The following is a 12,087-nucleotide window of genomic DNA, read 5'->3' on the forward strand; positions in this document are numbered from 1 at the left end:
TTTATAGGAGCCTGGGGAGGGCGAAAAGAGCCTCTCCTGCCCCCCCGAAGGCCCTCTGTTGGCTTCAGGGACCGTCCGGAGGCTTCCCTGAAGCCTTCGGAACGCTTAAAACGACCCTCCGATCAAACCGGAAGTGACTCCGGTTTGCTCGGAAGGTTGTTTAAAGCGCTCCGAAGGTGTCAGGGAAGCCTCCGGACGGTCCCTGAAGCCTTCGGAGCGCTTAAAATGACCCTCCGAGCAAACCGGAAGTCACTTCCGGTTTGCTCAGAGGGTCGTTTTAAGCGCTCCGAAGGCATCAGGGAAGCCTCCGGACGGTCCATGAAGCCTCCGGAGGTCCTCTGGGAGGGCGGGGGAAGCTCTTTTCGCCCTCCCCAGGCTCCTATAAAGCCTCTGGAGCCTGAGGAGGGCAAAAAATGGCTTTTAAAAAGGTGAACTCAGCGTCTCGCGTGCCCTGACAAATGGCTCCGCGTGCCACCTGTGGCACACGTGCCATAGGTTCGCCATCACTGTTCTATACCATCTCTAATCAATCTCAAAATATTTTATAAGAGAACCCAATTTAACTAATTTCATAACCAATTCTACCATGCTGTTAGAATTTTCCCCAAATATATTTCCTACAAGTGTCACAATTTTGCAACATATTGAATTAGGCAATAAACAAAAATTAAAAATGTGCATGAGACCTTTAGTAAATGCAATGAAAGATAAAATGAATTTAGAGGGAAAATAGCAGAACAGATTAGTGTATATGCCCATATTCATCCTAGCTTAGGACTTTTACTATCCTATGGAACATGTTATTATAGTACAAACATTGGTGCTTCCTCAGCCATGAGTAGAAAACCTTGCCTGCAGATAATTAAATCACAGGAAAGAACAAAATGGAAGCTTTGAGGAATGATCCACAAAGTAATGGCCAGGAAGTTGGGAATATATCCCTCATTAGTAAAACTGTCTTCTGAGTCTTTCCTCTAAATTGAATTGAACCCACTGTCTCACCATGCCCCATGTTCCAATCTATACAGATGTTTCAAAAGGATATAATGATTGGGGATGAAACAATCACTGAGAGGTTTTCCACATGCATAATGCACCTTTTCACTCCCCAAATTGCCTATGATTCCCCTACTGAGATGTCACTCATAATCATACAGTACAACTTTCTCAGAATAGTGCACTGTTCCATCATTAGATTATGGTATTAAAAAAAGACACCTAAAGATGACTTTGAAAGCATCTTATGGTAGCCTAAAGTCTTTTTATGCAGTCAAAAGGATAAGGGTTTGGATTGTCATGCATATTCTTATAAACTAAACTATTTTTATTATTAATATGTTACATTGTTTCTTATATTTCCATTTACTGCCAGACCATTAACCCATTTCTGTGTTCTCCACTTTTTTTTTTTTTTGTTAGAGAGATTCTCCATGGTCTCAACCAATTTCCTTTTATGTTTCTCAGAGGTATTGAGGTGGTGGATTAGATGGCATTTAGGTCTGAGCCAGCAGTGCAATTATTATATTCGTTTGCTGTCCAGCTTAATTTTTTTTACATGCTGCAGTGTAGAAGGGGAGCTATTTTCATTTCCCCCCTATTTTAGCACATATTGGGCATTTATTTTTATACAATGAAAATTAAGAATTGAATCCACTCTTTTCCATCAACACAGAGACATCCAGATAGAAACTACATAAAGACAGATCTATTACTGGGATTTTAGAATTCTAGTAATTACTCTCATTTTCTTTTTGATATAATTTGCTTCCATAGATTTACCAGTTCTGCAGAAATAGCTCCCCTAGAAAAGAGTGGATGCAGATACATTAACATTTCAAATCCTTCTGGAATTGGATTTAGGTAAAAGAGAGAGGCAGATAACTCCTTTTGCCCATACAACCTTTAGAGAACATGGAAGGGGGATTGTAGAATTATACAGCTAATCCTTTCACAATACTGATGCATGTCATGGCTGCACATATATAATTATGGCATCAACATGTTATACCATGTGTTACTTTACTTGACACATATACATACTAAGATCCTTGTATAAAGGGGGCAGTGGGGGTTCCAGATTCCGTTCCAACAGATACGGTTGGAACAGCCCCAACGTCACCCACATGGACGCGCGCGGCGCGCTCATGCATCATACTTGCCTGCAACGTTTCCGCAAGCCTCCGTGACGCTCCAGCTGCTTGGCGTAGCATCATGCACGCGCCGTACACGGCATGCGCGTGCGCGGAAGCACCAAAGGCTTAAAGGACAGGTAAGGAACTTGGGTGGGTGGGCCCTCCAGAGCATCATACCGAAACGGTACCCGGTGCTCTGGGCAGGCTCTGGTACGCCTGTACCGGGATGTACCACCTGCAACCCATCACTGAAGAGGGGGTTCTGATTTGGCCAACGTCTTCCACCACATGTGGAATTCTTGACATATATTAATGTTTATAGACAAACTGTTACAGTTATATGTGATTATTACATACAGATTTGGAGTTGAGATAGTTTCTATGGCCCTCTCTTATATATTTCTCCAGAGAGTTGGGGGACAACTCTTTAACATCCTTTTTACTTCACAGATATTTTTCAAGCATTGCTTTGCTTTTGTGGTGTTATTTTTCAAATAAATGCTTATAATTCTTCTTCCATGTCTATTTAAATTAGGCTGGAGGGCTCAAATATATTCCACGTTACAAATTTTAGATTAAAATTATTCTGTTACATTTCATTGGCACAAACCTGAGTTAAACAGGTGCAGTATAAAATCGAGTTGGGGCCATTTTATACATGTATTTGAGAGCGAATGCATTATGTGAAGAGACTTGTTTTTTTCTTTAAAATTCTGGCAATGCTTAAAAGGATTTCAGAGAGAAGAGCAAGATGATATCACTAGTTTGGCATTTGGTTAATGAATGTTGTAGTCATATTTCTTACAGATGAAAATAAAAATGGTATGTCTATTTGGAAAAAAAATAAGCCAAGTTGCAAAATATAATTTCTGAACGGGGCTCTATGTTTTAAAACTCAACAATTAAACTTGCTTGCTTTGTTTTACATCAAATACATTTGGGGAACAGGGGATATTCCTATTCAAGCAATGGTCAGCTTCTTTAGCTATATAATAATTATTCTCATGAAAAGCCTGACATTTTGGCCAGACCTGTTAGTCAGGTCACAATACAGGTCTAGCTCTATGTCTAGAAATTACTCATCTAAGAAGTTGCTGACATGGAAGTGGTATTGGAGGAAGAGATCAGTAATGAGTGTGCCCCATTTCCAAACACTGTTGCATGGAGGCAATAGAACTATTCGGTGAATCCAGTTCTGTCCCTATAATTGGTAGATCGATAAGTAACCCATGGAGGACCATGAAGCTGGACAAGAGTAGGCAAAATGGCATTCCATCAACTAAAGCAATACAAAAATGGTAAGAAGGACTGCCTCCTTGTTGGCAGAAGCAGTGCAAACATTGTAATTCACTCAGTGGTGACATAGTGAGCAACAAACAGCTGGTAGCATGCTCTGTTCTCTTTCCTTAAATGCACCTTGTACTAGCTCTCTCATTTTGAGAAAAGCAGCACCATATTGTCAGCATTTTTTAAATAGGTGATGTGAGGATGTATGTACAAAAAGAGCAGGATGTGCATTATGTGTCTCAACAAACAATGTTGTCATTTGCCTTTCCCAACTCTTGGGCAGAAATCCCTGTTTAGCACTTTTTAAAATAATAAAATAGATCAAAACTGCATATACATGAAGCCCATTTAAGACCTAGTTTAGAAAATGGCAGTCAGGAATCAAACAAGCAGATGCCTCTGTGGAAATCAGGGCCCTTCAGGCAATGTTCCAAAGGAACGGCATTAATGAACCATTGCCAGGGCATATTTATGCCACAGTTAATGGGACATGAAGACAAGCCCTAAATCTGTTTTTATTGTCCTAAATACAATCCATTATTCTGCTTAGGCACTAGTCTAAAAGACTGTTAGCCTCAGCTATATTCATGAAAAAGGAATTGGTGTCACCCTCATATTTGCAACGCATGAATCTTAAGCCTCTCATAATCTACCTGAGAATTCTCCTCCATGCCCTACCTTCAGTGGGACTCCTATTGATACTCCTTTTCATGTCAAAGGATAAGCTCTTTCCTACACTCTTTCAGAAAGAATATGACTGTAGCCTATGAATGCTTTTGAAATAATTGTCTAAAAATTGCTTTAGATCACAAATAATGGATTCTAATTTATCCACAATGTGGTTACTTCAGTGACTGGTTTCAGTACATTCCGTGTATCCAGGATTCTTCTTTCAAACCCAGATATGAAACTGAAGCTTAGTTCTATTTTGAACTCTTATATAAACTTTCGCAATTTAATTTATCTTGTCATATCAGCTGAGGTCAAACCATTTATCTCTCTGTATTGTAATGGAACAAATGGAAGACAAAAATAAATAACTGAATGGCCACCTTTCTAGGTCCTCAATTTTCCCAAATGAAATCTTATTATGATCCAAATGCAAAATAAGTCTAATATCATGCATATATCTCTTTTAAATAGTCCATTGTTATCTATGTCATAGTAGTAATTATATTAAGGTTAAAATAAGATTTATAAGCTTCCTAATCAAATGAAATATTTAAGCAGGTTTGTAAATTTACCCAGATATAAAAATATGCATATTCTTAATTTCATGCATATTTTATGGGCAGATATGAAACAATGGAAATAAAAACAACAGGGTCAGCTTTTGTTTCTAGAAACACTCCTACTTTTACATTAGCACCTAACCCCGTGATGGTGAACTTATAGCACGTGTGCTCCAAATGGCACTCAAAGCCATGTCGCCCAGCACATGCAGCCTTGCCTGTTTCACTTCCAGGTTTCTGGCGTGCATGCACTTGTGACGATCAGCTGTCATTCGCATGCACGACAGTGCTGAAAACCAGTTGAGTCAATTCAGGAATTATTGGAGAGTGTTCAGGATCAAAAAAGTGTCTTTTTTAGGAGATGGATTGGGACAAATACTTTGGCCCTCCCTGCACACTTTGGAAACCACCTTGGATTTCCCACTTCTGTCCTAGACCATCATTCCCATAGGTAGCCAATAGGCACAATCAAAGTGTACCTTGTCTTATACAGGGATGGGCAAGAAGGCAGATTGAGTGGTGGGGTGGATGTACTGTAGACCTCAATAGTCCCGGAAGAGTGGAGAAGGTTGGGTTGTTGCAGTGGGCAACCCTACTTGTGTCCAAGGTGTGAGAAGAATCCTGTCATCTTTTATAATTTGTTGGAAGTCCATCTAGCCAACCAAAGGAGTACTTTTAAAAATATTCCTGTACCATCATGGTTTCCATTCTGACTTTCATTTGTTCTTTATTATAATGCCATCTGAAACTCTACACTGCTAGACAACAGGCCAGTCTTGACTGTCAGGGGGAGTCAAAAGAATTTGGCTAATGAGATTAAATAAATAAATGAATAACTGAACTGAACTAAGAGGATGGAGGACGGAGAATTTTTTTTAAAGAAACAGAGAAATCAAAATGGGAGGACAATATCAACTAACCAATTACTAAGATACAATTTTTCTTACCTTTGAAACCATTGTTCTTCTGTGGCTGTCATATTCGGTTTTACGTGTAGAGACAGGCTCTTGTGAAATATATGCAACAGTTCTTCTTTGTTCAGAAGCTCATTTTTGGTATTACCATTTTTGAGTGAGCCTTTGCATTCAAGAAAAAAAGTGTTTATAAGTAAGTATTTGCAATGAAGGGGAACAAGAAAGAAATGATAGTTATGTTCAGTGGGCAACACTGATGCATCTTGTTAGATACTTGTTCTAACTACAGTGGTTTCCACCAAGGTCCTTTGTTCTGGCGGGAACAGAGGTTTAATCCTATTGGTCGAAGGGTCTGACAGCTCCCTATAAAAGGGCTGCTTGACAGACTCAACCTTCACTGGATTGTTCTCACTTGTACTTAATAAAGAATTGTTGTTACCGTTAAGCCTGTGTGTGCCTATCCATTACCTAATCTAACACTGGCGACGAGGGTGGCATTGGAAGGCAACTAGGTGAACCCAAAAGAGCGTAGCAATCCAGCAAGTACATCCAGCCCGGAGCTCAGCGCGGCTTCGAGCAGCCATTTTTGAGCAGCAGATTCCAAAACGCCCTCAGAATACAAAATGGCCATGCACACCCCACCAATTCCATATGACCCAGTCACCGAGCACTGGGACTCGTACATGCTACAATTTGACTGCTTCCTCGAGGCAAACGACCTCATGGGCCTTTCTGAAGGCCGCAAGAAGAACATGTTCCTCGGATACTGTGGTCAGGAAGTGTTTGAGACGGCAAAAGACCTCTCTGAGCCAACACCGCTGCAATCAGTCGTCTGGTCCGTGCTCCAGCAAATGCTGAGGACCCATTATGCCCCCAAGCCATCCAAGCATGTTCGCTGGCATGAGTTTAACATTAGGAACCAGAAAGAGGGCGAGTTGATTAATGAGTATGTTGCAGCGCTTCGCAAGGCTGCAGCGTACTGCAAATTCCAAGACCTGGACGAGCTGATTCTGGACCACATAATTTGCGGCGTGCGGGACATTACCTTACAGAGGAGATTACTCGCTAAATCTAATCTCACTCTGCAGATCACCTTGGACGAGGCCAGGGTGTCCGAATCAGCTGTCAAATCTACTGAGACTGCAGCACCAAAGCGTTCCACAAGACGTGCAAAAGAGTACACATGTACATCGCGAGGCTGCAGAGCCTGAGATCTCAGAAGGCGAGGAAGATGACAGTTGCCACATGCTCAGTAGCCGCGCCCAGCTGGCGCGCAAATTCAAACCGCATCTCCCCCCTTGCTCTAGCTGCGGAGGAGACCATGCCAGATTGGCTTTCCGTGACATGGAAGGAGCTGCGGAGACCATGCCAGCGCTGCAAGCAAAAGGGGCACATTGCCAAGGTGTGCCGAAGCAAATTCCCTGCCACTGCCTGGCAGCCTAGAAGAACCAAACCTCCAATGGAGGCCCAACCAAGGGGCCTGGCAGAAGCCAACGCGGTGCTCAGAGGGCGACAATAGAGTCACCCACCATACGTCACTCGGCCAAGTCCACACCAGGCGGCCCAAAAAGCTGAAGGTCACAGTCCTCATTGAGGACTCTCCATGTGAGATGGAGATTGACACCGGGTGATCACTGACCATCATGCCGTGGTCTACCCTAAAGCAGGCTATCCCTAGCCTAAAGAAGCAGCATCTTCATTCCCCTGACATCCGCCTATGCAATTACCAGGGAAACTGGGTCCCCATCGTTGGCCAAGGTACCTTCCAGGTGAAGTTCAAGCAGTTCAGCGGGAAACTCCCAGTGACAGTGGTCAGCGGCAACCTGCAGAGCTTCCTAGGGCTAGATTGGTTCCAAGCCCTGGGCCTAGAAGTGACTGGTATCAACACCTTGAAAGACGATGGCGCTGAAGCCATCTTTAAGGAGTTTGAGGACGTCTTCGACACCGGTCTGGGTAAGTATGTGGGGACTCCACTTTCCTTTAGTTTGGACCCCAACATAGCCCCAATAAGGCTAAAACCTAGGGAAGTACCTTTTGCTCTCCGCCCCAAAATTGACAGGGAAATTGACAAGCTTGTAGGCCAGGGAATCCTAGAGCCGGTCGATCATGCACGCTGGGAGACCCCTATAGTGATACCTGTCAAATCTGATGGGTCTGTCTGCATCTGCGCGGACTACAAGTGCACAATAAATAAAGCGCTACAACAAAACGCCTACCCTGTACCCATTGTACAGCGCCTGCTTCATTCACTAGGCCCCGGAAAATTTTTTGCAAAATTGGACATGGCACAGGCATGCCAACAATTGCCTGTAGATGGCACTATGGCGGAGGAGGCCCAAACCATTGTGACACACAGGGGTGCATTCAAATGTCACTGTCTGCAATTTAGTATCGCCCCTGGACTGTTCCAAAGTGTCATGGAACAGCTTTTTCAGGGGATTCCAGGAGTTGTCCCCTATTTTGACGACATCCTGGTATCGGCTGCAAATGAGGCGCAACTTTTGAAACATGTACAAACAGTTTTGGCTCGAATTAGAGACAAAGGCCTCCATCTCAAAAAAGAGAAATGCCAAATTAAAGTGCCAAGCGATGAATTCCTAGGGTACCTAATTGATGGTTCTGGGATTCACCCGACCACACAAAAAATTAAAGCTATTCAGGACGCCCCCCACACCTCGCAATCAAACTGAGCTGCAGGCGTTCCTCGGGCTCCTTAATTTCTACAGTGTCTTTCTCAAACAGAAAGCCACCGTTGCTGAGCCCTTACACTGTCTCCTGGCTAAGAACGCAAAGTGGTCCTGGGGCAGAGCCAAGGCTGCTGCATTTGCCACGGTAAAACAACTCCTGTCGGTGGACTCCTTTCTAGTACAATACAGCCAGACCCTGCGTTGGTGCTGACCTGCGACGCTTCCTCATTCGGTGTTGGCGCCCTCCTCAGCCACCGCATGCCCAATGGAACTGAAGCCCCTATTGCATTTTACTCCAGGACCTTGTCCACCGCAGAGCGCAACTACAGCCAGCTGGACCGTGAGGCTTTGGCTGCAGTGGCCAGAGTAAAAAGGTTCCATGAGTATCTATATGGCCAGGGCTTCGAACTGGTTATGGACCACAAGCCGTTGTTGGGCTTACTGGCTGGGGACCGACCTACCCCAGTGTCATTATCACCTCACATGACAAGGTGGACCATCTTCTTAGCTGCCTATTCCTACTGCCTCATCCACCAACCAGGTTCCACATTGGGGCACGCTGACGCATTAAGCCACTGCCCGCTGGCGGAACTTCTCGCTGACCCTACCCCCGAGACGCCAGTCCTCCTCATTGACTGCCTTGAGACTGGACCTGTCTCATCCAGTGACGTTGCCCGTCACTCTGCAAAGGACTCCACCATCAAGCAAATTATGAATTGGGTGTGGAGGGGGTGGCCCAAGGGGCCTGTTGGGGTTGATTTCAAAATGTATTTTACCAAACATGATGAGTTATCGGTTATTAATGGCTGTTTACTGTGGGGGGACCGGGTCATTGTTCAACCCAAACTGCCCATTGCAGTATTAGAGGCTTTACACGTAGGCATCCTGGAATTGTCAGGATGACGTCTTTGGCTAGGAGTTATGTGTGGTGGCCTAACATGGATGGGCCCGGGAGATTGGCAAACACGGGTTGACCACTACTTGCTAATTCAGCACATCATAACCAGTGCCACTACAGGGAGAAGCCCCTCCAAGCTTCTCATGGGTCACCGGCTAAGGTCCCACTTAGACCGGCTACACCCCAATTATTCTGCCTCATCGCCCCCAGACTCCACAAGCAAGTTTCAGATGTTTAGCGTAGGGGATTCGGTATACAGCCACAATTATGCCGGGGGAACACTGTGGATTCCTGCCACAGTGATAGGCATCACCGGGCCTCGCTCTTATCTTGCAGAGCTCGAGGATGGTCGGAATCGGAGAAGGCACATCGACCAAGTCCGTGGCCGCCTCTCCAACTCCACTCTTAGACAACCAGAGGTAACTCCTGCACGAGTTAGCCAAAGCCCTACCCAAACAGATCAAACACTCACTCTTTCCACGGCCAGCTCAAGCCTGAGGGTACCGGGAAACTTATCTGGTTATGTTGCATGCCCGCAGCGAGCTCCGAGCGAACCGACTCTAGAAGCTCCAGCCACGGCCTGTGAAAGGTTCCAGGAGCTTCAACCAAGCGGAGCTGCGGAGCAAACACGTCCATCTGACCTGTCCAAGGAAACCCCTCCTACTGAACTGCGCAGGTCAGGCAGAGTTACCCAAAAGCCCGCCTACCTGCGTGACTACATAACAAATAGGATTGTTCCATCCAAGAAGGGAGGCGAGTTAGATACTTGTTCTAATTAGAGTGGTTTCCACCAAGGTCCTCTGTTCCGGTGGGAACAGAGGTTTAATCCTATTGGTCGAAGGGTCTGACAGCTCCCTATAAAAGGGCTGCTTGTCAGACTCAACCTTCGCTGGATTGTTCTCACTTGTACTTAATAAAGAGTTGTTGTTACCGTTAAGCCTGTGTGTGCCTATCCATTACCCAATCTAACACATCTTTTTATACATGTACCAAAATACGGAAAAAAACATAATATATTTATCTGGGTAGGTTGCTATTATCCTACAAAAAACCCAAGCTTTAAGACCTCATTCTTTTCAGAGAATGAATTATATTGTTTGAAGAGTTTCCTCTTGATTGCAGCTTTCAATATCCTTTGCTTTATGGAACAGAAGGATGAAAGTAATGTGTGTTGTGATGCTTTCAGAGGAAAAAAACTAACAATTGGATGTACTGTAGACTGCAGTAGTCCCAGAAACAGAAGTAGAAAGGAGTCAGGTTGGTCATGGTCAAATTTGCTCAAATGGAAAAGTAAGGACATTGTTGTTGTTGTTTTAAAAATACATGTATATGATTTATAAAGCTGCCTATGTCACAGCAGTGATTCGAAGTGCCATACAAAGATTTAAACCATAAACCCAACATAACCAGTGATGCCCTGGTTTAAACAATAAAACTCAAAATAAAAAGCCACATCACCAAGAGAATGCATTTAACCTACTAGCTCAAATGCATGGGAGAACAACCAAGTTTTCAGTGCTTTATGAAAGGCTAACAGGTTCAGAACCATCTGGATCTCTGGGAGGAGATGCTGTTCTCTACAGATGCAGCCATGGAGAAAGTACATCTGCAGGTCCAACAAATTGGCATTGATTGATCGAAGGGATCCAGAGTATTCCCTCCCTGCTAGAACTAGGGAGCAGGCAAAAACAGTTGGGGACAGGCAATCCCACAAATAAGTTGGTCCTATGCTTTATAGAACCTTTTAGGTAGTATCTAGCACTTTGAATTGTAACTAGAAGCCTATTGAGAGCTATCACAGCTCACAGAGCAGAGGTGTTATATCAGTGTATCAAGAGACACCATAAACTACCTGTGTTGCAAACTTCAGGACCATCTTCACCTTTCAAATGCTCTTCAGGGGGAGCCCCATGTAAAGTGTGTTACAGTAATCAAAATGAGAGGTGATTAAGGCCTCCTTGTCCAGGAATGAGAAGCATTCCTCATCTCCTGGATCCAACTGCTTGTCTTCTGCTGGGAGAATTTAATCAACCAGGAGGGACATGGATCTAATACACAGTTGGCCAAAGTCACAGATAAAAAGATCCCGTCTATCTCATATTAAACTCATCCAAGACAACTGCCTCTGGCAACTTCATAGACCTCTACAGCTCTTATTGAATCTGAGCAACTTCATCAGATACCTAGAACAATCTTTAGGGATTACCCTACCCAGGAACATCCTGGTTACCCTAAACAGAAGTATTGGTTGGTACACTGCAGTTGCAATAAAGGTGGAGAAATAACTACATTGTGCCACCTTTATTGCCATGAGCTAATCCTTAAATAATACTCTTTCCCGTGGTGTTCTTTGTTTTCTTCCAGAAACATTCTTGATGTCTCTTACATCAATTCATCACCTGGGTTTCTTTTGAAAACCAGGAAGCCTTCTGAAGTTCATGGGCATAGAGACTGCATAGGCATGTCTTAAAACTAAAGCCAAAGTTACCTTATTACAGGTAGTCTTTTACTTACAACCACAATTGAGGCTAAACTTTCTGTTGCTAAATGAAACATTTGTTAAATGATTCAACACCACCACCACCCATTTTTACAACCTTTCTTGTCACAATTGTTACGTGAATCACTGGAATTGCTAAGTTAGTAACATAAGTTGTTAAGTTACTTCTCCATTGACTTTGCTTGTAAGGTCACAAAAAGTGATCACAGGACCCTAGGACACTGCAACTGTCATAAATATGACTCAGTTGCCAAGTCTCCGAATTTTGATCACATGACCATGGGGATGCTGCAATGGTCATAAGTGTGAAAAACAGTTTATAAGTCACCTTTTCACTGTTGTTATAACTTCAAATGGTCACTAAATGAACTGTTGTAAGCCGAGGACTACCTGTATTCCAAGCAGCAACTAAAGCTTCAGTCGAACCCTACCAGAAT

The 12,087-nt window shown here is 43.8% G+C and overlaps 1 protein-coding gene across 2 annotated transcripts in view; it reads right to left on the reverse strand.

The window, feature by feature from the left end:
- The window catches only part of NGEF (neuronal guanine nucleotide exchange factor), a 71,787-nt gene that overhangs the window by 39,516 nt on the left and 20,184 nt on the right, over positions 1-12,087 (reverse strand). For both annotated transcript variants that reach the window (XM_081955318.1, XM_081955317.1), the window contains exon 3: positions 5,599-5,728. In XM_081955318.1, the coding sequence (XP_081811444.1) occupies positions 5,599-5,728 (130 nt within the window). The remainder of the gene's footprint in view (positions 1-5,598; positions 5,729-12,087) is intronic.

Source organism: Natrix helvetica, assembly GCF_964273705.1.
Source record: "Natrix helvetica genome assembly, chromosome: 5".
Lineage (NCBI taxonomy): Eukaryota > Metazoa > Chordata > Lepidosauria > Squamata > Natricidae > Natrix > Natrix helvetica.